The 25,103-nt window shown below is 44.5% G+C and overlaps 1 protein-coding gene across 1 annotated transcript in view; it reads left to right on the plus strand.

Annotated features, from left to right (window-relative positions):
• Positions 1-19,575, plus strand: part of LOC311101426 (sodium/potassium-transporting ATPase subunit beta-3-like) — a 47,461-nt gene extending 27,886 nt beyond the window's left edge. The window contains exons 2-7 of the mRNA XM_084142571.1: positions 8,618-8,746; positions 15,437-15,535; positions 15,986-16,173; positions 17,008-17,058; positions 18,346-18,432; positions 18,732-19,575. Coding sequence (XP_083998697.1) covers positions 8,618-8,746; positions 15,437-15,535; positions 15,986-16,173; positions 17,008-17,058; positions 18,346-18,432; positions 18,732-18,899 — 722 coding nt within the window. The 3' untranslated portion in view covers positions 18,900-19,575. The remainder of the gene's footprint in view (positions 1-8,617; positions 8,747-15,436; positions 15,536-15,985; positions 16,174-17,007; positions 17,059-18,345; positions 18,433-18,731) is intronic.
• The last annotated feature ends 5,528 nt before the right edge of the window (positions 19,576-25,103 follow it).

The following is a 25,103-nucleotide window of genomic DNA, read 5'->3' on the forward strand; positions in this document are numbered from 1 at the left end:
CACTTTAAGCCATACACTCCACAGAGCTGGGCTTTACGGAAGAGTGGCCAGAAAAAAGCCATTGCTTAAAGAAAAAAATAAGCAAACACGTTTGATGTTTGCTAATCCCATGTGGGAGACTCCCCAAACAAATGGAAGAAGGTACTCTGGTCAGATGAGACTAAAATTGAGCTTTTTGGCCATCAAGGAAAACGCTATGTCTGGTGCAAACCCAACATCTCACATCACCCCGAGAACACCATCCCCACAGTGAAGCATGGTGGTGGCAGCATCATGCTGTGTGGATGTTTTTCATCGGCAGGGACCGGGAAACTGGTCAGAAGTGAAGGAATGATGGATGGCGCTAAATACAGGGAAATTCTTGAGGGAAACCTGTTTCAGTCTTCCAGAGATTTGAGACTGGGACGGAGGTTCACCTTCCAGAAGGACAATGACCCTAAGCCCACTGCTAAAGCAACACTCGAGTGGTTTACCCAGTCAAAACTGTTCGCTGCTCTGGCACCCCAATGGTGGAACCGACGCCAGGACAGCGGAGTCACTCACCACCTTCCGGAGACACTTGAAACCCCACCTCTTTAAGGAATACTTGGGATAGGATAAAGTAATCCTTCTACCCCCCCCTTACCCCACCCCCCAAAAAAATAAATAAATAAATAAATAAAAACATTGTAAAGTGGTTATCCCACTGGCTATAAGGTGAATGCACCAATTTGTAAGTCACTCTGGATAAGAGCGTCTGCTAAATGACGTAAATGTAAATGTAAAAATGTAAATGTTTAAGGGGCAACATTTAAATGTCTTGGAATGGCCTAGTCAAAGCCCAGACCTCAATCCAATTGAGAATCTGTGGTATGACTTAAAGATTGCTGTACACCAGCGGAACCCATCCAACTTGAAGGAACTGGAGCAGTTTTGCCTTGAAGAATGGGCAGAAATCCCAGTGGCTAGATGTGCCAAGCTTATAGAGACATACCCCCAAGAGACTTGCAACTGTAATTGCAGCAAAAGGTGGCTCTACAAAGTATTGACTTTGGGGGGGTGAATGGGTATGCACGCTCAAGTTTTCTGTTTTATTGTCTTATTTCTTGTTTGTTTCACAAGAAAAAATATTTTGCATCTTCAAAGTGGTAGTTATGTTGTGTAAATCAAATGATACAAACCCCCCAAAGAATCCATTTTAATTCCAGGTTGTAAAGCAACAAAATTGGAAAAATGCCAAGGGGGGTGAATACTTTCACAAGCCACTGTATAGCATCAAAAGTGGTCGAATGGATTTCCGGCGTTTTGTTAAGACATTAAAAAAGAGAGGTCTATCTGATTTAATCAGGGTGGATTCTACATTGATTTTACATGAGCCTGCCATCTAAAGCTGTGTGTGCGTGCGTGCGTTCATGTATGCGTGCGTTTGTCAGTCTTGCACTAACGCTGTGATAGATGAGGATTTGATTATGTATGTGTGTGTGCGTGTGTGTGTCCATATCCGTGTGTGTGTTTGTGTGTAGCTCTGATCCATCTGACGCTCCCTACCCAGCTCTTCTCTTCCTCAGGCCAGTGATGTGCCATCACTTATCTGTCCTCCCCCACATTCTATTTATAAACGCACAGCTTACCTCAGAGACTTCAGGAAAGAAGCAATGCATCTATAATTAAACTGAAGCTCTCTCTATCTTTTTCTCTCACACACCATCTCGATCATCCTGTCTTCTCTTTATACAATATCTCTTCATATGTATTTACATGTGTTTTTTGTCTATCTAGGATACATCTCTCTCTCTGTGCTGTGTAGCACTGTATCCTTTCACATCCTTCTGAAGATCTCTCTGTAGCTCATTCAACCATTTTGTGCCTTTCTCACCCCCCTATTTTAACCTTTTTCTCTTTAATTTTGTATCTCTCTCTCGCTCCCCTTTCTTTGTATTCCCCTCTCTTTCTCTATGTGTAACTCTATTGCTGTGAGTGGGCTCTTCCCTGAGCCTCAGTGTTTCTGTAGCGGTACCATGCATGGTTGTGTAATAGTCACTCCCTACCATAGAGATCTGGTATACAGTGCAATTGGAAAGTATTCAGACCCCTTTACTTTTTCCACATTTTGTTACGTTACAGCCTTATTCTAAAATGGATTAAATAGTTTTTTTCCCCACTCATCAATCTACACACAATACCCCATAATGATTAAGCAAAAACAATTTTTTGCAAATGTATAAATAAATAACTGAAATATCACATTTACATAAGTATTCAGACCCTTTACTCAGTACTTTGTTGAAGCACCTTAGGCAGCGATTACAGCCTCGAGTCTTCTTGGGTATGACGCTACAAGCTTGGCACACCTGTATTTGGGGAGTTTCTCCCATTCTTCTCTGCAGATCCTCTCAAGCTCTGTCAGGTTGGATGGGGATCGTTGCTGCACAGCTATTTTCAGGTCTCTCCAGAGATGTTCGATCGGGTTGAAGTCCGGGCTCTGGCTGGGCCACTCAAGGACATTCAGAGACTTGTCCCGAAGCCACTCCTGCATTGTCTTGGCTGTGTGCTTAGGGTCGTTGTCCTGTTGGAAGGTGAACCTTCACCCCAGTCTGAGGTCCTGAGCGCTCTGGAGCAGGTTTTCATCAAGGATCTCTCTGTACTTTGCTCCATTCATCTTTCCTTCGATCCTGACTAGTCTCCCAGTCCCTGCCCCTGATAGAATCTCCACAGCATGATGCACTGTCGGGAAGGTGCCAGGTTTCCTCCAGATGTGACGCTTGGCATTCAGGCCAAAGAGTTCAATCTTGGTTTCATCAGACCAGAGAATCTTGTTTCTCATGGTCTGAGAGTCCTTTAGGTGCCTTTTGGCAAACTCCAAACGGGCTGTCATGTGCCTTTTTACTGAGTGGCTTCCGTCTGGCCACTCTACCATAAAGGCCAGATTGGTGGAGTGCTGCAGAGATGGTTGTCCTTCTGGAAGGTTCTCCCATCTCTACAGAGGAACTCTGGAGCTCTGTCAGAGTGACCATCGGGTTCTTGGTCACCTCCCTGACCAAGGCCCTTCTCCCCCGATTGCTCAGTTTGGCCGGGTGGACAGCTATAGGAAGAGTCTTGGTTGTTCCAAACTTCTTCCATTTAAGAATGATGGAGGCCAGTGTGTTCTTGGTGATCTTCAATGCTGCAGAAATGTTTTGTGCCTCGACACAATCCTGTCTCTGAGCTCTACGGACAATTCGTTCCACCTCATGGCTTGCTTTTTCTCTGACATGCACTGTCAACTGTGGGACCTTATATAGACAGGTGTGTGCCTTTCCAAATCATGTTCAATTAATTGAATTTACCACAGGTTGACTTCAATCAAGTTGTAGAAACATCTCAAGGATGATCAATGGAAACAGGATGCACCTGAGCTCAATTTCGAGTCTCATAGCAAAGGGTCTGAATACTCATGTAAATAAGGTATTTCTGTTTTTGGTTTGTCATTATGGGGTATTGTGTGTAGATTGATGAGGAAAACATTTTATTTAATACATTTTAGAATAAGGCTGTAACGTAACAAAATGTGGAAAAAGTCAAGGGGTCTGAATACTTTCCAAATGCACTGTATACAGTTTATATATGTACTGTATCTCTAAGCTCTCTATTCTTCATCCATTAGACACCAGGGATATCCATTTTTCAAGACCTTTGCAATCTGCCCTGGCATACTGTCAATTAACTTCTGTCCCACATCCTGACTGATGGCAGCCCATTCTTGCATAATCAATCCTTGGAGTTTGTGGGTTTTTGTTTGTCCACCCGCCTCTTGAGGATCGACCTCAAGTTCAAAATGGGATTAAGGTCTGTGGAGTTTCCTGGCCATGGACCCAAAATGTCGATGTTTTGTTCCCCGAGCCACTTAGTTATCACTTTTGCCTTATGGCAAGGTGCTCCATCATGCTGGAAAAGGCATTGGTCGTCACCAAACTGTTCTTGGATGGTTGGGAGAAGTTGCTCTCGAAGGATGTGTTGGTACCATTCATTATTCATTGCTGTGTTCTTAGGCAAAAATGTGAGTGAGCCCACTCCCTTGGCTGAGAAGCAACCCCACACATGAATGGTCTCAGGATGCTTTACTTTTGGCATGACACAGGACTGATGGTAGCGCTTACCTTGTCTTCTCCGGACAAGGTGTTTTCCGGATGCCCCAAACAATCGGAAAGGGGATTCATCAGAGAAAATGACTTTACCCCAGTCCTCAGCAGTCCAATCCCTGTACCTTTTGCAGAATATCAGTCTATCCCTGATGTTTTTTCCTGGAGAGAAGTAACTTCTTTGCTGCCCTTCTTGACACCAGGCCATCCTCCAAAAGTCTTCGCCTCACTGTGCGTGCAGATGCACTCACACCTGCCTAATGCCATTCCTGAGCAAGCTCTGCACTGGTGGTGCCACGATTCCGCAGCTGAATCAACTTTAGGAGATGGTCCTGGTGCTTGCTGGACTTTCTTGGGTGCCCTGATGCCTTCTTCACAAGAATTGAACCTCTCTCCTTGAAGTTCTTGATGATCTGATAAATGGTTGATTTAGGTGCAATCTTACTAGCAGCAATATCCTTGCCTGTGAAGCCCTTTTTGTGCAAAGCAATGATGACGGCACGTGTTTCCTTGCAGTTAACCATGGTTAACAGAGGAAGAACAATGATTTCAAGCACCACCCTCCTTTTAAAGCTTCCAGTCTGTTATTCTAACTCAATCAGCATGACAGAGTGATCTCCAGCCTTGTCCTCGTCAACACTCTCACCTGTGTTAACGAGAAAATCACTGACATGATGGCAGCTGGTCCTTTTGTGGCAGGGCTGAAATGCAGTGGAAATGTTTTTTGGGGATTAAGTTCATTTTCATGGCAAAGAGGGACTTTGCAATTAATCTGATCACTCTTCATGACATTCTGGAGTATATGCAAATTGCCATCATCAAAACTGAGGCAGCAGACTTTGTGAAAATGTGTATTTGTGTCACGATCGTCTAAAACAGGAGACCAAGGCGCAGCGCGTTGAGTGAACATGATGACTTTAATTTGTAAAGCACGTCAATACAAAACAAAAGACGACAGTGAAGTCCAATAGTGACTCTGACTAAACAGGAACAAAAACCCACAAACCCCACAGGAAAACATACAGAAATAAATATGGCTCCCAATCAGAGATAACGAGCCGACAGCTGACACTCGTTACCTCCGATTGGGAGTCATTGACCAAACCTAGAAATACAACACTTAGAAACACCCAACCAAACATAACAAAATACACCCTGGCTCAAATACAAAAGTCCCGGAGCCAGAGTGTCACAGTACCCCCCCCTAAAGGTGCGAACTCCGGGCGCACCAGCATCCAGTCTAGGGGAGGGTCTGGGTGGGCGTCTGTCCACGGTGGCGGTTCTGGCCCTGGTCGTGGTCCCCACCCCACCTTAGTCACTATCCGCTTCCGTAGCCTCCTCCACATGACCACCCCCCAACTAAACCCCACTGGATTAAGGGGCGGCACCGGACTAAAGGGCAGCACCGGACTAAGGGGCAGCACCGGACTAAGGGGCAGTACCGGACTAAGGGGCAGCACCAGGATAAGGGGCAGCACCGGGCTAAGGGACAGCACCGGACTCAATGGCGGATCCTGGCTGGCTGGCTCTGGCGGATCCTGGCTGGACGGCTCTGGCGGATCCTGGCTGAACGGCTCATGGCTGGCTGAAGGATCTGGCTGCTCATGGCTGGCTGACGGATCTGGCTGCTCATGGCTGGCCGACGGATCTGGCTGCTCATGGCTGGCCGACGGATCTGGCTGCTCATGGCTGGCCGACGGATCTGGCTGCTCATGGCTGGCCGACGGATCTGGCTGCTCATGGCTGGCTGACGGATCTGGCTGCTCATGGCTGGCCGACGGATCTGGCTGCTCATGGCTGGCCGACGGATCTGGCTGCTCATGGCTGGCTGACGGATCTGGCTGCTCATGGCTGGCCGACGGATCTGGCTGCTCATGGCTGGCCGACGGATCTGGCTGCTCATGGCTGGCCGACGGATCTGGCTGCTCCTGTCTGGCGGAAGGCTCTGGCTGATCCTGTCTGGCGGAAGGCTCTAGCGGCTCCTGTCTGGCGGAAGGCTCTGGCTGATCCTGTCTGGCGGAAGGCTCTGGCTGATCCTGTCTGGCGGAAGGCTCTAGCGGCTCCGGTCTGGCGGACGGCTCTGAAGGCTCATGGCAGACGGGCGGCTTATGCAGCGCTTGGCAGACGGACAGTTCAGACGGCGTTGGGCAGACAGGCAGTTCAGGCGCCGTTGGGCAGACGGGCAGTTCAAGCGCCGTTGGGCAGACGGGCAGTTCAGGCGCCGTTGGGCAGACGGGCAGTTCAGGCGCCGTTGGGCAGACGGGCAGTTCAGGCGCCGTTGGGCAGACGGCAGACTCTGGCCGGCCGAGACGCACATAAGGCCTAGTGCGTGGTGCCGGAACTGGTGGTCCCGGGCTGAGGACACGCATCTCAGGGCTAGTGCGGGGAGTAGCAACAGGGCATGCTGGACCCTGGGGACGCACATAAGGCCTAGTGCGTGGTGCCGGAACTGGTGGTCCCGGGCTGAGGACACGCATCTCAGGGCTAGTGCGGGGAGCAGCAACAGGACGCACAGGACTCTGGGGACACACAGGAGGCCTGGTGCGTGGTGTAGGCACTGGTGGTACTGGACTGGAGCGGGGAGGTGGCGCCGGAAATACCGGACCGTGCAGGCGTACTGGCTCCCTTGAGCACTGAGCCTGCCCAACCTTACCTGGTTGTATACTCCCCATCGCCCGACCAGTACGGGAAGGAGGAATAACCCGCACCGGGCTATGTAGGCGAACCGGGGACACCATGCGTAAGGCTGGTGCCATGTAAGCCGGCCCGAGGAGACGCACTGGTGGCCTGATGCGTTGGGCCGGCTTCATGACATCCGGCTCAATGCTCAATCTAGCCCGGCCGATACGTGGAGCTGGAATGTACCGAACCGGGCTATGCCTGCGTACAGGAGACACCATGCGCTCTACTGCGTAACACGGTGTCTGCCCGTACTCTCGCTCTCCACGGTCAGTCCAGGGAGTAGGCGCAGGTCTCCTACCTGACTTCGCCACACTCCCTTTTAGCCCCCCCCCAAGAAATTTTTGGGTAGTACCCACGGGCTTCCAGCCTCGACTCCGTGCTGCCTCCTCATACCACCTCCTCTCGGCTTTAGCTGCCTCCAGCTCTTCACGAGGGCGGCGATATTCTCCCGGTTGTGCCCAAGGACCCTTTCCAGCCCGTATCTCCTCCCATGTCCAAGAATCCTTTGGAGGCGTCCATAAATCCTGTGTAGGTAGGTCCTGTTGCCGCTTGACACGCTGCTTGGTCCTTTTACGGTGGGTTTTTCTGTCACGATCGTCTAAAACAGGAGACCAAGGCGCAGCGCGTTGAGTGAACATGATGACTTTAATTTGTAAAGCACGTCAATACAAAACAAAAGACGACAGTGAAGTCCAATAGTGACTCTGACTAAACAGGAACAAAAACCCACAAACCCCACAGGAAAACATACAGAAATAAATATGGCTCCCAATCAGAGATAACGAGCCGACAGCTGACACTCGTTACCTCCGATTGGGAGTCATTGACCAAACCTAGAAATACAACACTTAGAAACACCCAACCAAACATAACAAAATACACCCTGGCTCAAATACAAAAGTCCCGGAGCCAGAGTGTCACAATTTGTGTCATTCTCAACGTTGGACCACGACTGTATGCTCGAGAATAAATGTAATGGATCTTAAAACAACTTTGTCGACTGGTTTAAATTAAAATATACATTTGGTTTGTATTGTGGCGCATGTAAGAATACCTGTGTGCTGGAGATTCCCATTCAAAATCCGATTTTACCCTAATCCTAACCCTTAGCCCCTACCGTAGTTACAACCCTTTCCTGCAGTCAAATGACCAAATCACCCTCATGGGTGGAATGTTATTAATATTTTTCCTAATTTTATCATTAATAAATATTATTTATAAAAACCTGCCGAAAATCCGGTGATTTTATGTCAAACGGTTTTGTTATATTTCAGTCTTCTGTGATGTATGTAAAGGTAATATTGTGACGCAAACTCAAAATGTAATACATTTCAACTCTATATCTTACATGGTACAGGTGTCTTCTGTGAGGTGTATACTTTTGTTTCAAAGTAGATTTGTTAAAGACTACCAAGAAACACCCTGTGACCCTGATTTAGCCCACTGCAGTAAAAGGTTCAACCTAACCCTAATTCTAACCATAACCCTAACCTTAACCCTAAAATACCCTTTTTACAAGTGAGGACCGGCAAAGTGTCCTCACAAGTATAGTAAAACATGCGCACACACACTGTCAAACTGCCAAAATAATTATGGGGACAAAGAATCAAGTAATGTGACTTACACTGATGGGAAGAATGCTTTTGATCTGTTGAGCCAAGATTGTGTGATTAACCTGAGAATAATTTCTCTCTCTCTCTCTCTCTCTCTCTCTCTCTCTCTCTCTCTCTCTCTCTCTCTCTCTCTCTCTCTCTCTCTCTCTCTCTCTCTCTCTCTCTCTCTCTCTCTCTCTCTCTCTCTCTCTCTCTCTCTCTCTCTCTCTCTCTCTCTCTCCTCAGCCCTGATATTGCTTTTCTACCTGGTCTTCTATGGCTTCCTGGCGGGGATGTTCACGCTCACTATGTGGGTCATGCTGCAGACCCTGGACGACAACATTCCTACGTACCGCGACCGAGTGGCCAGTCCAGGTGACTTATTACGCTGCAGCGAAACAGACACTCAACCTAAACAGAACAGTGCTCAAATTGAACTTCACCCATTCACTTACTCTTTCTTTCTCTCTCGCTCTTTCACTCACTCTCTTGCTCTCTCTCTCTCTCTCTCTCTCTCTCTCTCTCTCTCTCTCGCTGTCTTCCTTTCTGTTGCCCTCTCTCTCTCTCTCTCTCTCTCTCTCTCTCTCTCTCTCTCTCTCTCTCTCTCTCTCGCTGTCTTCCTTTCTGTTGCTCTCTCCCTCTCTCTCTCTCTCACACTCACGAACACACACACACACACACATACAATACGAATATGTCCACCCTCTCTCAAACATGTCATTATTTCTAACGGACATTGTCGTTTATTTTCTTGACACTGCTGCAGAATGGGAGCCTGCTGGTTGGCTGGTGAGCTCACTCACTAACGCCAGAGCTGTCTCTGCTAGTGCCTGGCCTGGCCTGCACAGTGTCTCGGACTCTGCTGCCATGTCCCACTGAAGCCCTTACTGGCGTGACAGAGGAGCTGGCTGCCACTGCCAAAACACGCAAGCACTCAGGGAATTAACAGATCAGTCAAACACTGACTGACCGATATTGTCATTTTACAAATGAAAAACTACCTACCGAGTCTCAGAACCCGTTAATTAATACTGTGTCAGTGTAAAAAAAAAAGAGAAGCGTTAGAAATGTGATCCTGTGAATTATGGAGCAGAGTTGTGTGTGTGTGTGTAGGAGTGAGAGAGTCTGTCTCCCAGGCTGTGCAGGCATCCTCCTGCTGGTCCACCAGTACAGCACCCATCTGTTCTGTCCCCACAGCCTATCGCCATCTCCATGGCCCTGACAGAGGCCATCATGAAAACTAACTCCCCTCCTTTACGCCTACAAATCCTAATACTGTATATAATAATAATAATAATAATAATAATAATAATAATAACATATGCCATTTAGCAGGAATCGAACCCTCGGTATTGACGTTGCAGGCACCATGCTCTACCAATTGAGCCATACTGCACATTTATGACCTCCGCCATCTGCAGCCAACCTTCTCGAATGGGATTCTATCTTTTGACTCTTCCTGCTCTTGTAAAATGTGCTGTATGCCAAGTTTCTAAGGCGGTGTAGCAGAACCTGCAGAGTTGCCGCTAAAATGCAAACCTTCTGACTAGCTGCTTTTTGGGGTTCGGCAAAAAATGTGTAGAATGCAGGTATAGTATAGCAAGCTTCTCTCTTTCTCTCGCTCTTTCACACACACACACACACACTCTCATGACAATTTATTCCACCCACAGTCTCCTGTCATCCTCTCTCCTCTTCTCTCACTCTGTGTCCTCTCCCATTGGCCCCTCTTTTGGAGTCCTTCCATTGTGTCGTCTGCCACCCCACGCACTTTCTAATGGAGTCCTGGGTGTTGACGCCTTGAGGTCACAACTAAGACGTACTCATCTGAATCAGCCACTAGTCAAATTCCATCGTAGCGTCCTGATAATAAGGCTTCCTCGACCTCGCAGTTTGCAGACGGCTTGGCTGAGTCCCAAATGGCACCCTTTTCCTACATAATGGAGTACTTTTGACCAAGGCCCATAGGGCTCTGGTCATGAGTAGTGCACTATATAGGGAATAGGGTGCCATTTGGGATGCAGCCCATTTTGACGGTCGGTCACAGCTGACCCTCTTTGCCAGCAGGGTTTCATCTGGCGAGTGTTAATAACATTGGCTGTTGTGAAAACTTGTCTTAGCTATTAAAGTCTCTCCGCAACCCATTTGAACAACAGATACAGTATTACAATATATGGCTGTCAGGCAATACATGTGGTTGATTGTAGTATAAGATTTTGATAACAATAATATGATTATTAGTGTGACCGACTGGATTTGAACTGGGGTGATCTGCGTGCCACCATAATTGAGTTAGTCTGCTGAGCTAAAGTCCAGGCATCAGATTGGGGAGCTAATACAAATCTTCAGGTCTCAGGTAGGGCTGTGGCGGTTCATGATATTTTGTCAGCTGGTGATTGTCAAGCAAATAACTGCCTGTCTCACGGTAATTGACCGTTAATTAACATAAACACATTTAGCATCTCCTAGCTTCCACACATAGCCTACAAGACACTGATGCAGACCTTTCAGAACATCTACATTTTAAAAAGTCTAATAAATCCATGTAATATAGCCTACACCATCACAATAAATCTATTTATTTTAGACATGTCTAAAGAAACATGATATGAAGAAAATGAAGTCTATTTCAGAACATCAGAATAGCTTACAATGAGTTGTATTTATGTTAGGCCCTGAACTGGCTATGCCATATGGCTGTGGGCTACACTAGTTAATTTAGCAGACAAGATTTGCTTAGAATTCCGTGACATTATTTTATATTATTTTATAGTATGAAGAATACAATTGAACATTAATAAAATAGAAAGGATATTTTCACCAAACGATTTGAGGGAGTGCGCACATGCAGCTATTCTATGTTGAGCGGTTAACAAAGAAACAGTTCCTCCTTATTTATGTAACTTTAGTTGTGATACAAACGTTGGGCAAAATGTTTCAATTCAAGGCTGCATGATGTGACTCTAATGATGATTTGAAAAAAGTTGCATGAAAGGCATGAGCTCTGCTTTGTTTTTTTGCACAGGCTCCACACACTTCATCAGTCTCTCATTCACAATTTGACAAGCACTTGATAATGCCTCGAATTTCCAGGCAGCATCCCCTTTGTGTGGCCTTAATGCCCCCTAAAAAAATCCATGCCTTTAGCAGCCAGTGGCCATTGTGCCCTTCGGCTGAATATACTAATAATAATTTCCTTCTCCCAGCTGCATGCTCCAAAGCACCTCTCACTCACATGGCTCTCTCAGATAGCTAAATTCTTATTATCCAATGCCGTCACATGAATGGGTCTTTCTCACAGTCTACAAGTGAAGACAGACACATCGGGGACGCAACTGCGCATGTTGAAGTTATTTGAAGAACTGTTCACATTTAATTTTTGTCAGCCAACAAGATGAGTATGCCTAACGAACACCAAAAGCACTAGCCTATGTCAATGTACTATCCCCCATAGTACGAAAGTTGAACTATTCTATTCTGTGCGAGAAATAAATATTCCAAACATAGTCTGGGATAGTTGTGGGATGCGATAGATCCCAAATTAATACAACCACTAGCATTAAAAAAAACAACTTTTTGAAACAATGAGGCTGACGCAACATATCAGAACGCTTCGCTTAAAAGGTTGTTAAACTATTAGGCTATTTCTTCACATTATAAGTACAGCAATGCGCACACGTCAGTAGGCTATGAGTGCAAATATTCCAAAATGCAATCAATTAGTGGGAAAACACCATTCTCAAAAGTGACCGCAAATGCAATTATGCATCTATGGTTTTATTATAGAATGTATGCCAGTTAGGCTCTACACCCATTGTAAAGCGGATTAATGTGCTTAATTTTAAGAAGTTATTTGGCCACTTTAGTTGTGATACAAACCGTATCAAAACATATAGGCCTATGGGCTAGGCTACATGAGGTGTGTGACTACGATTTGAAAAAGTTGCAAAAAAAGGCATGCTCTGTTTCTGGCCTTACTGCACACAAGCTGGGCATTATTCACAAGTGATAATATATCATTCACAAGTGATAGGCTAATATTGTGACCCATCAGACTATTCTTGATCTAATCTTGTCTTTACAAATGTTTTAGAACACCTACTCATTCAAGAGTGTGCAAAGCTTTCATCAAGGCAAAGGGTGGCTATTTGAAGAATCTCAAATATAAAATATATTTTGATTTGTTAAACACTTTTTTGGTTACTACATGATTCCATATGTGTTATTTCATAGTTTTGATGTCTTCACTATTATTCTACAATGTAGAAAATAGTAAAAATAAAGAAAAACCCTTGAATGAGTAGGTGTTCTAAAACTTTTGAACGGTAGTGTATGCTCCCTGCCTTTCGAAAGTATTTGAAAGCCAAGTTAACAAACAGATCACCGACCATTTCTAATCCCACCGTACCTTCTCCGCTATGCAATCTGGTTACCGAGCTGGTCATGGGTGCACCTCAGCCACGCTCAAGGTCCTAAACGATATTATAACCGCGATCGATAATAGACAGTACTGTGCAGCCGTCTTCATCGACCTGGCCAAGGCTTTCGACTCTGTCAATCACCGCATTCATATTGGCAGACTAAATAGCCTTGGTTTTTCAAATGACTGCTTGGCCTGGTTCACCAACTACTTCTCAGATAGAGTTCAATGTGTCAAATCGGAGGGCCTGTTGTCTGGACCTCTGGCAGTCTCTATGGGGGTGCCACAGGGTTCAATTCTCGGGCTGACTCTATTCTCTGTGTATATCAATGATGTCGCTCTTGCTGCTGGTGACTCTCAGATCCAGCTCTACGCAGACGACACCATTTTGTATACATCTGGCCCTTCATTGGACACTGTGTTAACAAACCTCCAAACGAGCTTCAATGCCATACAACACTCCTTCCGTAGCCTCCAACTGCTCTTAAACGCTAGTAAAACTAAATGCATGCTCTTCAATCGAACGCTGCTTGCACCCGCCTGCCCGACTAGAATCACTACTCTTGGCCGGTCTGACTTAGAATATGTGGACAACTACAAATACCTAGGTGTCTGGTTAGACCGTAAACTCTCCTTCCAGACTCACATTAAGCATCTCCAATCCAAAGTTAAATCTAGAATCGGCTTCCAATTTCGCAACAAAGCCTCCTTCACTCATGCTGCCAAACATGCCCTCGTAAAACGGACTATCCTACTGATCCTTGACTTCGGCAATGTAATTTACAAAATAGCCTCCAACACTCTTCTCAGCAAATTGGATGTAGTCTATCACAGTGCCATCCGTTTTGTCACCAAAGCCCCATATACTACCCACCATTGTGACCTGTACGCTCTCGGTGGCTGGCCCTCACTACATATTCGTCGCCAAACCCACTGGCTCCAGGTCATCTATAAATCACTGCTAGTCAAATCCCCGCCTTATCTTAGCTCATTGGTCACCATAGCAACACCCACCCATAGTATGCGCTCCAGCAGGTATTTCTCACTGGTCATCCCCAAAGCCAAGACCTCCTTTGGCCGCCATTCCTTCCAGTTCTCTGCTGCCAATGACTGGAACGAACTGCAAAAATCTCTGAAGCTGGAGACTCTTATCTCCCTTACTAACTTTAAGCATCAGTTGTCAGAGCAGCTTACCGATCACTGCACCTGTACACAGCCCATCTGTAATTAGCCCACCCAACTACCTCATCCCCATATTGTTATTTATTTTGCTCATTTGCACCCCAGTATCTCTAATTGCACATCATCTTCTGCACATCTATCACTCCAGTGTTAATACTAAATTGTAATTATTTTGCACTATGGCCTATTTATTGCCTTACCTCCATAACTTACTACATTTACACACACTGTATATAGATTTTCTATTGTGTTATTGACTGTACGTTTTGTTTATCCCATGTGTAACTCTGTGTTGTTGTTGTTTTTATCGCACTGCTTTGCTTTATCTTGGCCAGGTCGCAGTTGTAAATGAGAACTTGTTCTCAACTGGCTTACCTGGTTAAATAAAGGTGAAATAAATAAATAAATACAAATAATATATGTGTGAAATTAGTTTGGATTTAGAATGGACCATTCTCATGCACCTGTCTCAACTGGTCATCTATGCACTTAAATAGCGAATGGAGGACGCTTTTCCCGTGGTTCAATTTCATGCCAGACAGGTAGGCTATACTCCTTGTGATGGGTGATTTTGAAGGAGTCAGGCGCAGGAGGGTAAATCACAGAATACAGAGTTTATTCCAGAATACAGAGTTACGCAGAAATGCATCAAACAGTCCAGTGTGCAAAACAGGCGCCCTGGAACCAAACAGGCACACGGGGAAAAATATACCCCGGCAATACAAAATACACAGAGCTCAACCGAGCTACACTCTCCTCACAATAAAAAATCACCCACGAGGACAAGGGGGCAGAGGGAACACTTATACACGTACTAATGAGGGGATATGAACCAGGTGTGTGTAATAGACAAGACAAAACAAATGGAACGATGAGATGAGGAGTGGCAGTGGCTAGAAGGCCGGTGACGAACGCCGAAGCTTGCCTGAACCAGGAGAGGTGGCAGCTTCGGAGGAAGTCGTGACACTCCTGTTGTAAAGAGAAGCAATTTGCTTAATATTAGGAAAGTTGAGAAATAAATATAGTAGGCCTAGCCTATAGAAATCTGATGGGATCTTCCTCTTTTTAATTGAGGCCATCACTCTGTTTTCTCACGCAATTGCATAGCCTATGGATATGGTGTGCAACATGAGCTCATGGGCTCTCATGAAGTGTTTGATTAGATTTTCGATTAGATTTGCATTGATGTCAGAGTGCTAAGTACAAGGCAGTTAGCAAGTTTGGTAGACTACTAATGACCATCAGCAGCATCAGATTGGAGAAGCCTAATTACCATGACTAAACGGTCACATGGAATTTGACTACCGACATGACTCGTGACCACCTGTGTGGCAGTAAAACGGTCACCGTAACAGCCCTCAGGCAAGGATACTCGTCACGTGAGCACGGTTCACTGGACCATCTCCATAACATAAGTAGGTGCAGACAGTTGACGTGACATGTTTCCCCCTACCTGTCCTCAGGTTTGGTGATCAGGCCCCGGTCCTTGGACATCGTCTTCAACCGCACCGACCCAAACAAGTACGGCCAGTATGTCCAGCATCTGGAGAACTTCCTTCAGAGTGAGTGATAGAACCCCTCTTTCAGTCCCATTTAGTTTTTTCTAAAAAATGTGTACATATGACTTCTATGGCGAAATACAGTTTTAGTGTTGGGTCACCATGGTAAAGGAAATTAGAGTTTAAGTAGTTGCAGTTGATTACACTTTGTATACAGTACATGACTAAGGAGAGTATTCTACCTGGCTTGAAAGGGCACTGTAATCCTTGGCAGTGGCGCTGGAATATGCGTATGCATACTATCTACGTTTTATATTCAACACAAAACTGGCTAACTGATTATGTAATATGTATTCCAAAGAAACAAACAAGTAATGAATACGTTACTGTGACATAATTATTAGCTACAATTTTGACATGTAATATTTAGGTGAATACTGTCTGTACCAGGTAAATAGCAGGCTGTCAAATACAGTGGAACTTGAGTCTGTGCCCTATGTTGGGTCCCCTCAGAATACAACGACATTGTGCAGGAGAAGAACGAACTGTGTATGGTGGGAGAGTACTATGAGCAGGATGATCAGGAGGAGAAGAAGGTGTGTCAGTTCAAGCGCAGTCTGCTCCGGCAGTGCTCCGGCCTGTCTGACACCACCTTTGGCTACGCCGAGGGCGAACCCTGCGTCCTCGTCAAGATGAACAGGGTGAGTGCCCCGACTAGGGATCGTCGGTTCTGCTCTTCTTAGAACTAATAAGACAGCGTTAGCCCATTGAACTAAAGCCTAAAGACTGGAGCTTAAAACCTTAAAGCCTAAGTAAGCCATTATCTCTGGGAGCTATCACAAGTCTTCAGGTCTCAGGCAAGGTCACTCATCACACAAGCGTGGTTCATTGAACTACCTCCCCTACACGAGTACCTCCTTATCTTAGATCCATTGCCTTTGCACTACAGATTTTCAGTGTATCCTCTCTGTCTTCATGCAGAAGCATTCATATTGAAAAATGCTTATTCTGTGTCCTTTCCACTGTACTTGTTTCTTAATCACTATTTGGAATATCCTCTGTGCTGACAGGGCATTCTGTGTCAGCATCTCTGTTTGCAGGGATAGAGGTCAGAGTGCATTGATTGGCCTCTGTGTAGCCTGATTGGTATTCAATTCAATTCAATCCAACTTAACTATCCTATCAGGGGCAATTAAGAAGATTCTTAGGCATCTCTGAGACAGCTATGTTTGTGACAGTACAAGTCCCTGGCCCTTCAATAAGCAGGCAGCACACATGTGCCCGATCTACTGACTGGTCCCTATACGGCCAGCTCAAACCAAATCACCTCCTTGTGTCACTAACTGAGCTACTTCTCAACATCTTTTAACTCAAATCAGTGCTTCCATTTTTTGGACCATTCTGAAAGCTGCTGTGTCTTGATCATTTTTACATATAAACAAGCTTGAGGAATGGGTAAGAAACACCAGAAAGAACTGTTGAACTCACAAAAGGTTGCTATAATAGTCTTTATGATATTCTTCTCACTCCTGTAGATCATTGGACTGAAACCGCGTGGGGACCCCTACATTAACTGCACTGCTAAGGTAAAGCAAAGAAACTGTTTTTATTTTGGGTGTAACAATGAATTGTGTGTGTGTTTGTATGCTCCGGGTTATGTTTTTGTGTGCTAGGACTTTTAGAGACAGGTTTTGTACTCCCTATCATGTCTATGTTTGTGTGTGTGCGTGCATTATGTAGGTATGCACATGTATGTTTCTGTCTGTGTTTTCACACGTGTCTGTATTTGATTTCTCTCCATGCTGCCTGTAGGGCCAGCAGTTCACTGGTGGGTAAGAAATGGGGTCCTAGCCCCCCTATGTTTCCCCATGGTCCTAGCCCTAGCCTTTCTCCATTAACTTTCGGCGCTGCTTCTGTCCACCTCTGTGATGTGGCGCTTTGTCCTCTGCTGCTTTAAACAGCATTCATGGTGTTCATGTTTTAGAGCTTTCTAATCTAACCCCTATAACTAATCACCTCAGAGACAATATAGACCGAGGAGTAGTCAATATGTCAAAAGTGTTGATCTTTTTGGTAATTACTGTCACTGACTGTATATAACTGCAGTTGGTGTATGTATCTGTATGGTAAGGTATTGGAACCTGAAAAGGTTCCTTCCGTTGATTTTAGAACCCTGCTCCGCTGCGCCATGGCTCCCACTAACTGTGTTTCCATGGTTTTCCTCTGGCTCTGACATTCTAACAATGTCACTCTCTCTCGAGCGCACGCGCTCTGGGTTCCATCCCTCCCTCACCGAGACTGTCAACTCTGACCTTTGTGACCTGTTTGTAAATGTTTGAAGGTTTACAGAGAAACACTGATGCTGTATTCTGCCGTTCAGCAAAAGATAGACTGGCTCTTTTAACTCCCCTCCATCTGTCCTCCTCTCTTTCTCTCTGAATTCATTTGAATTTCTCCTCTCCACCGTAAACCATTCTGATAACCATAGAGAACCATCTGGTGGCGGATTGTGTGTGTGCGCGCGTGTGTATACGGGTATGTGTGAGTGGATGGTAACTATATTGTTTGTGCATGCGTGGTAACTATGTGGTGTACTGTGAGAGTGTGTGGTGGTTTACACCTGTCGTGTGGTCTGTGCCGTGTGCACATGTGTAAAGCTACAGTGTGTGTGTTTGTAGACTCCAGGGTTGTTGTATGTCATTGTGTACAGAGTTAGTCAGATTGTTGTTCTGAGAGTCGGTGGCGGCAGCTTCGTACGTTCCCAGTGCATTCATATGTTTAGTTCTGTGATCTCACACCTCCTCCTCCTCTTCTTCCTCACCTCACCCCACTCCTTCCTCTTCCTCCACCTCTTCCTCCTCATCCACCTACAGAGAGAAAGCCACCTGCAGATGCAGTACTTCCCATCTGAGGGGCGGTTCGATAAGATGTACTTCCCTTATTATGGGAAGAATTTGCATGTAAGTACATTACGCTACATATTTATATTGAGAAGGAAACTGTTCATGAGATAGAATGCAGAATAATTTAATTGTAATTACAGATAGAAAATGTTACTATTGTCAAGGCAGTCTAGGGAGATGAGAATGCTGGGAAATGTACAGTATGGGGGTGGACTATATTCACCTGAGGCATTGAGTGCAAAATGAATGCCAGTGTATTGTCATGACAACCACTGTTATGTGTGTGGATGTGCGCACGTCTGTGCATATGTGAATTAACAGTGGTCTCCCTCCATCTCTCCCTGTGTGTTTATCAGTCAACCTACGTTCAGCCCCTGGTCGCGGTCAAGCTTCTGCTGACCAAGGAGGACTACAACAACGAGCTGACCATTGAGTGTAAGATTGAGGGCTCGGACCTGCGGAACAGTGACGACCGCGACAAGTTCCTGGGGCGCGTCACATTCAGGGTCAAAGTGGTCGAGTAGTGGTTCAGGAAAACCACCAGAGCTGCACAATGCCGTCTTTGTGTGTAATCAATGCCCTCACCCAACTCCAATGAACCGTCCTCCTCAATCCACTTCCCCCTTCCATCCGGCCAGGACCAGGCCCTTCCCCCTTGGCTACTGGAAAGGGTGGATCAGGGGAAGCTATGGTAACATGGTGGTGTGCTCCTTATATTCGTTTTTAAATCCCCATCCCATATCATATGTCACTGACTCCTCCACCTCCCTGCCCCCCCCCCCCCCCCCCCTCCATTATAGTCAGTGGTGATGTATTGACATCGTGCCATAGTAGGGACTTGTATATAGCTGTATTTGGAGCATTGAGTTGATGTGGTCTCCCGTAGTGCTGTGCAGTCTGCTGTGTGTGATGTGTTGTTTCTGTATGTACATACTTGATGGCTATAAACACTGTTTCTGTCTTTAGCTCACTATGTCTGAATGCTGTAAGAAATCAAACTAAGAAATAATGAATAGCTGTCATTTAAGATTATTGTTTAAGAGAATACATTAAGGATGAAAAATGCACAAAAATATATCTGCTTATAATTCACCCTACCTGTCCAACATCTAAGGGAAGAGATTTTTACACCCCTATGGGAACTGTACTTTGTACAGATGCTTTAAGGTATGAGAACAAATTTGAAATAAATATGATTTTAAAGAAATATCTCAGTTTGCGTCTTACTTTTAGTGCCATGGCTGGGATTCAATTAAAGGACAAGTGCACTGCACTGTTGAAAATGTGACTTTCAATGGCAATTTCCCTGACATTCGCAGAGATCACACACGGTAAACGCTGCGGATGTCAGCCATTGTCAACAATGCAACTTTAAATCAGAGCCCAGGATTTTAATGTGGAGTTGAATGCTTTGTAGTATTGTGTTGACATGCTGCCCACATATGGTGGGTGGGTCTGTGCCCTCCCAGGCCCATCCATGGCTGCACCCGTGCACAGTCATGTGAAATCCATAGATTAGGGCCAAATGTATTTATTTAAATTGACTGATTTCCTTATATAAACTGTAACTCAGTAAAATCTTTCAAATTGTTGCATGTTGCATTTATATTTTTATTCAGTATAATTAGAGCAGTAAAAATAAATGTTTTGTCATATCCATGGTATATGGTCTGATATACGGCTGTCAGCCTATCAGCATTCAGGGCTCAAACCACCCAGTTAATATGGCGGATGTGAATCTGAACTAATAGAATTTAAGAGAAAACGAAATAAATATGAATAGATCTAATGTAGGGCTAGGATAAAGGATTACATAATTAAAAACCTGTCTAGGTTCTCTACTGGAGTAGGCCTATACGATCCTAAAATAATTCGTGTCATTATCATTTTACATTTAAAATAAATCTCAAATTGATTGGGTATTGTCAACAGGGTTGTTGTCTCTATTAGTGTGCGGCTGGCTGGTAAACACTGGGTTAAACCGATTAAAATTTGGCAGAGCCAACACAATAACTGGCCTATGGCAGCACTTCTCTTAGCGAGAAGTATATTGTATTTTTACATGAACTACATACGCTACCCTTGTATTCTTGATCCTAATGATATAGGCCTGTGTAAAACCGCCGAGGTGATAGCGCAACGACCCTGGAATAAAAACAAAATGTGGGTGGTGTTGGTGGAACCATAAGGAGAGGAAGTACAAACCAACGACGCTAGACAGAGAGGAATATGCTTAAGCAAAAGGCAGTTTATTAAACAACAGAGATAGCTGGTACTGCTCAAGCTACATGCATGGACCCATTCAGTTGCCTCTTATGGAGACAGTTGAAAAGGGATCAAAAACAGAGTTTTCAGCATTACTTTATACAATGCAACACAAAGGAAGGGGTCCTTCTTCTAGTCCCTTGATTGGTTCCCGAGGCGTAGGAGGCGGGTCTGCTCTGTCCAGAGTAGAAGCCCCATTTTGTGCACGGCAGAGTCCTCTGCCCTAGGCACCCGACCAGTAGAAAGAAGTGCAGTTTGTGTGTGTGCGTAACTCGTGAGGCATGAGGATGAGTGTGCGTATGCATGGAGATGTGTGTGTGAATGTGTGTATGTTCTCAAAGGAAAGACTCGTGGGGAGCAACCAGATTGTGGCCTGTGGCGTGGGTGTTGTCCTTGAGAAGATATTGGCTCTGTCCATTGTTCTTGCATAGGAACAGCATTGATTGAAAACAAGCTCCTAACATTAAAATGGGTCATGCACATGATTTTAGTCAGACCAAGCTATAACATTTTAATATTTACTACGACAGTGGGTGGAGAGAGGGTTGGTTTTACAGGTTTACTCGCTATAGATTGTCAGTATTGCATGTCTTCTTTGATGGCCGCAGGTAACCTGGCGGGTAGGAGCGTTGGGCCAGAAAATCTGTCGTTCAACCCTTAGCAAAGCAGATAACCCACTGTTCCCTGGGCGCGAATGACGTGTATGTCGATAAAGGCATCCCCCCGCACCTCTTGGATTAAATGCGGAAGACTGACTAGGTATCCCTATTGTGCCATGGCTGTCGATTGTAAATAGCTTTAGAAGTAGTTTTTAGCAGCTATTAAAATCCTTTTTCTTTCTTCCTTATTGTCGGAATATAACAGGAATATAACAGGATATGAAATATGTCTCTCTGCCGATATGCAGCGTGCATGAAATGGACATAAAGAACTGGTCTTCCGATATTTATAGGTATTTTTCTCTTAATGTTTTATCATTTTTTCGAACAATTAGATCCAATGAACTGAGCAGGCTGGGCTGAGATGCTTATAGCCTTTGCTTTCTTAATGAATCTATAATATTGTGCTGTTATTATTTCTATTAATATTATTGTTATTATTTTTATTGTTTTCCATGTTATTTGGTTAGTTCTCTTAAAAAGCACCCTCATAGATATGCAATAGACCTATGGGGGTTTGAATGTGTGAGTGAAGGGTGGCAATATTTAATTATGTTATCATGGGACTGCCCATATTTCCCGCTGACCCACGCCTATGGCGGCCAAGGGTTTGCCTTAGGACGCACAGGTGCGTCATGAGTCAGGGAGATGGTCTTAGTGACAACAGACCTAGATGTAGGGGGAGCTTTGAGTGGGTGGAATATTAGGACAATTGTAGGTTTACACAGTTGCAGCTACAGTATGCTTAACATTGCAAATATTATGGTACAGCTATATGGACACTTAATCATCAGAAATACCTTATTTACATAAGTTGTGAAGGAAGGAGTTAGGCGCATGAGGTTAAATACCGAAGTCCAGAGTTTATTCCGTTTACATAAATCAAACACTCCAAGCGTCAAAACGAAACTAACAGGGGAAAACATCCACCTTTGCATAAACACTGCGAATAGTAGCTCAACCGAGCTACACACTCTCACAACAAACAATCACTCACAAAGACAAGGGGAACAGAGGGAGCACTTATACACGTACTAATTAAGGGAATGAGCACCAGGTGTGTGTGATTGACAAGACATGACAAGTGGAGTGATGAGAATGGGATCGGCAGTAGCTAGTACTCCGGTGATGAGAACGCCGAAGCCTGCCCGAACCAGGAGGGGGGGCGGGCAGCCTCCGCGGAAGTCGTGACATAAGTATTCAGACTCTTTGCTATGAGACAATAATCAATTGAATTTACCACAGGTGGACTCCAATCAAGTTGTAGAAACATCTCATGGATGATCAATGGAAACAGGGTCCACCTGAGTTCAATTTCGAGCAAAGGGTCTTAATACTTATGTAAAGAAGGTATTTCTGTTTTTTATATTTAATAAATGTGCAAACATTTCTACAAACCTGTTTTCACTGTCATTATGGGGTATTGTGTGTAGATTGATGAGGGAAAACAATTATTTAATCAATTTTAGAATAAGGCTGTAACGTAACAAAATGTGGAAAAAGGGAAGTGGTCTGAATACTTCCTGAATGCACTGTATGGGAATGTCTGCTCAATCCAAACTTACAACCAACTGATTGCTGCATTACCACAAATATGGAGGAGGCAAGTGGAAGAGGGAGAAAGTAGGGAACTTGTTTGTCTGCCATATATTAAAGATACAAGGATCGGTATAAATATAAAAATATACCAGTTTCATTTCATGACAAAAATGTTGACAGCTGCTCCATACAGGTTGCAAAATAAATGTGAAGAAATTTTTGATGTACTGATTCCATAGCACATGGTATATGAACTGATACAAAAAACAACAATTGATTCAACACTGAGTTTTTCAATGTAAATTATTATACAAAATTCTTACCTCCAACAGAATGCTATATCGGGCATACCACAATCTCAGCTCTGTAGATTTTGCTGCGAAGAGACAGAATCACTAGATAATTGATTCTGGTATTGCCCCTATGTAGCTTGTTTCTGGTCACAGGTTCAGGAATGGTAAACAAATCACAACATTCACTTAAAATGAACCTTACAAATAGCAGTGTTGGGCAATTTGGAATGCCATAGTCAATCAGGCAATAATATAATAAAACTCGAAGGAAAGGTTTTCATCTTTAGCTCACAATCTGTGGATACTATGCATTTAGAAAGGTTCCAAATTCATGTAAAACATCACAGCAGAATTGAAAAATATATGGCACATGGAAACCAAACGAGGGTGGTCTATGGTGATAGGTGGGATGGGCTGAGAGTGGCTGAGGGGTGGGATTAAGAGTTTATGTTCAGTAATGTATAATTGTTATGTGATTGCTGTATATAAAAGTACCATGTATGGAATATGTATATGGAAAATGTAAATGGGAAATGTATGTATATGTAGCAAAAAAGCTGTAAAAACAAAAAAGATATGTGTCCTCCGAAGAGGATTAATAAAAAAAAATATATATATATAAAAAAAAAGTAAATTGGCAGTTAAATATGCAAGCAGCATACCACCCTGCATAGTCCCCTGTAGCTCAGTTGGTAGAGCATGGTGCTTGCAATGCCAGGGTTGTGGGTTCATTTCCCACGGGGGGCCAGTATGAAAATGTCTGCTAAATGACTAACAATGTAAATGTAAATCTCACTGCTGGCTTGCCTCTGAAGCTAAGCAGCATTGGTCCTGGTCGGTCCCTGGATGGGAGACCAGATGGTGTTGGAGGTCCAGTAAGAGGTACTCTTTCCTCTTGTCTAAAGAAAAATATCCCAATGCCCCAGGGCAGTGATTGGGAACATTGCCCTGTGTAGGGTGCTGTCTTTTGGATGGGACGTTAAACAAGTGTCCTGACTCTCTGTGGTCACAAAAAATCCCATGGCACTTATCGTAAGAGTAGGGGTGTTAACCCTGGTGTCCTGGCTAAATTCCCAATCTGGCCCTCATACCATCATGGTCACCTAATCATCCCCAGCTTCCAATTGGCTCATTTATCCCCCCTCCTCTTCCCCTGTAACTATTCCCCAAGGTGTTGCTGGAAATAAGAATGTGTTCTCAGTCAACTTACCTGGTAAAATAAGGGTTAATTAAAAAATATGTGCGGTTATTACTGACAGTTGATATTGGCTAATATTGAACTTAGTAAGAAACAGAGAAAGTTGGGCATATAATTAAAACATTAGAGAGTGCCAAAAGGTAAAATTTGGTAGGACTGTCATTGCCCAATGCTTTGCATTGTCATCACAGGCTGCAGTAGCCTACCCATTGTGCTTGCGTCTCCAAGTTTCATCATTGCAAGTTAAAAGGCCATAAAATTAAAATGTTGAATAAGGTCACAGCGTTGTATACTTCACTGTGAGAAAGGAGAGGAAATGCTTGTCATATTGATATGCTTTTCAGTTTGCTTCCATGACTGGTTTCACAAGAGTGGAAGAGTGGAAAAGTTGACTAGTCATGATGTTACATCACTGGTGAGAAGTCAGTAATTGTGGGATAGTGTATCGGAGGCCACGTGACCACTTAGGGGACGTGCAGCCCACACAGAGGAGTGGAGAGCGGGAGATCTCAGCTCAATGCACGATACTTGTACAGCTCTGGTTAACTTGAATAAAGAAGGACTTATGTTTCAAAGAACAGTTGTTTTCTTTAGTATTTCTTAGACCAGAAGATACAACAAGGTACCATGAGTGACAGAACTCGCCTTTGACTCATCCATCATCAGGCTTTGGTCGAAAATGCTGAACGGCGCCAAGAGGCTTCATGTCAACTAGCTAACGTTAGCTAAGTAACCACTGGGCTAACGATACTGAGGTGAAAATAACCACGCAGG

This window comes from Coregonus lavaretus (assembly GCF_964263955.1).
Source record: "Coregonus lavaretus genome assembly, chromosome: 26".
In the NCBI taxonomy this organism is placed as follows: Eukaryota; Metazoa; Chordata; class Actinopteri; order Salmoniformes; family Salmonidae; genus Coregonus; species Coregonus lavaretus.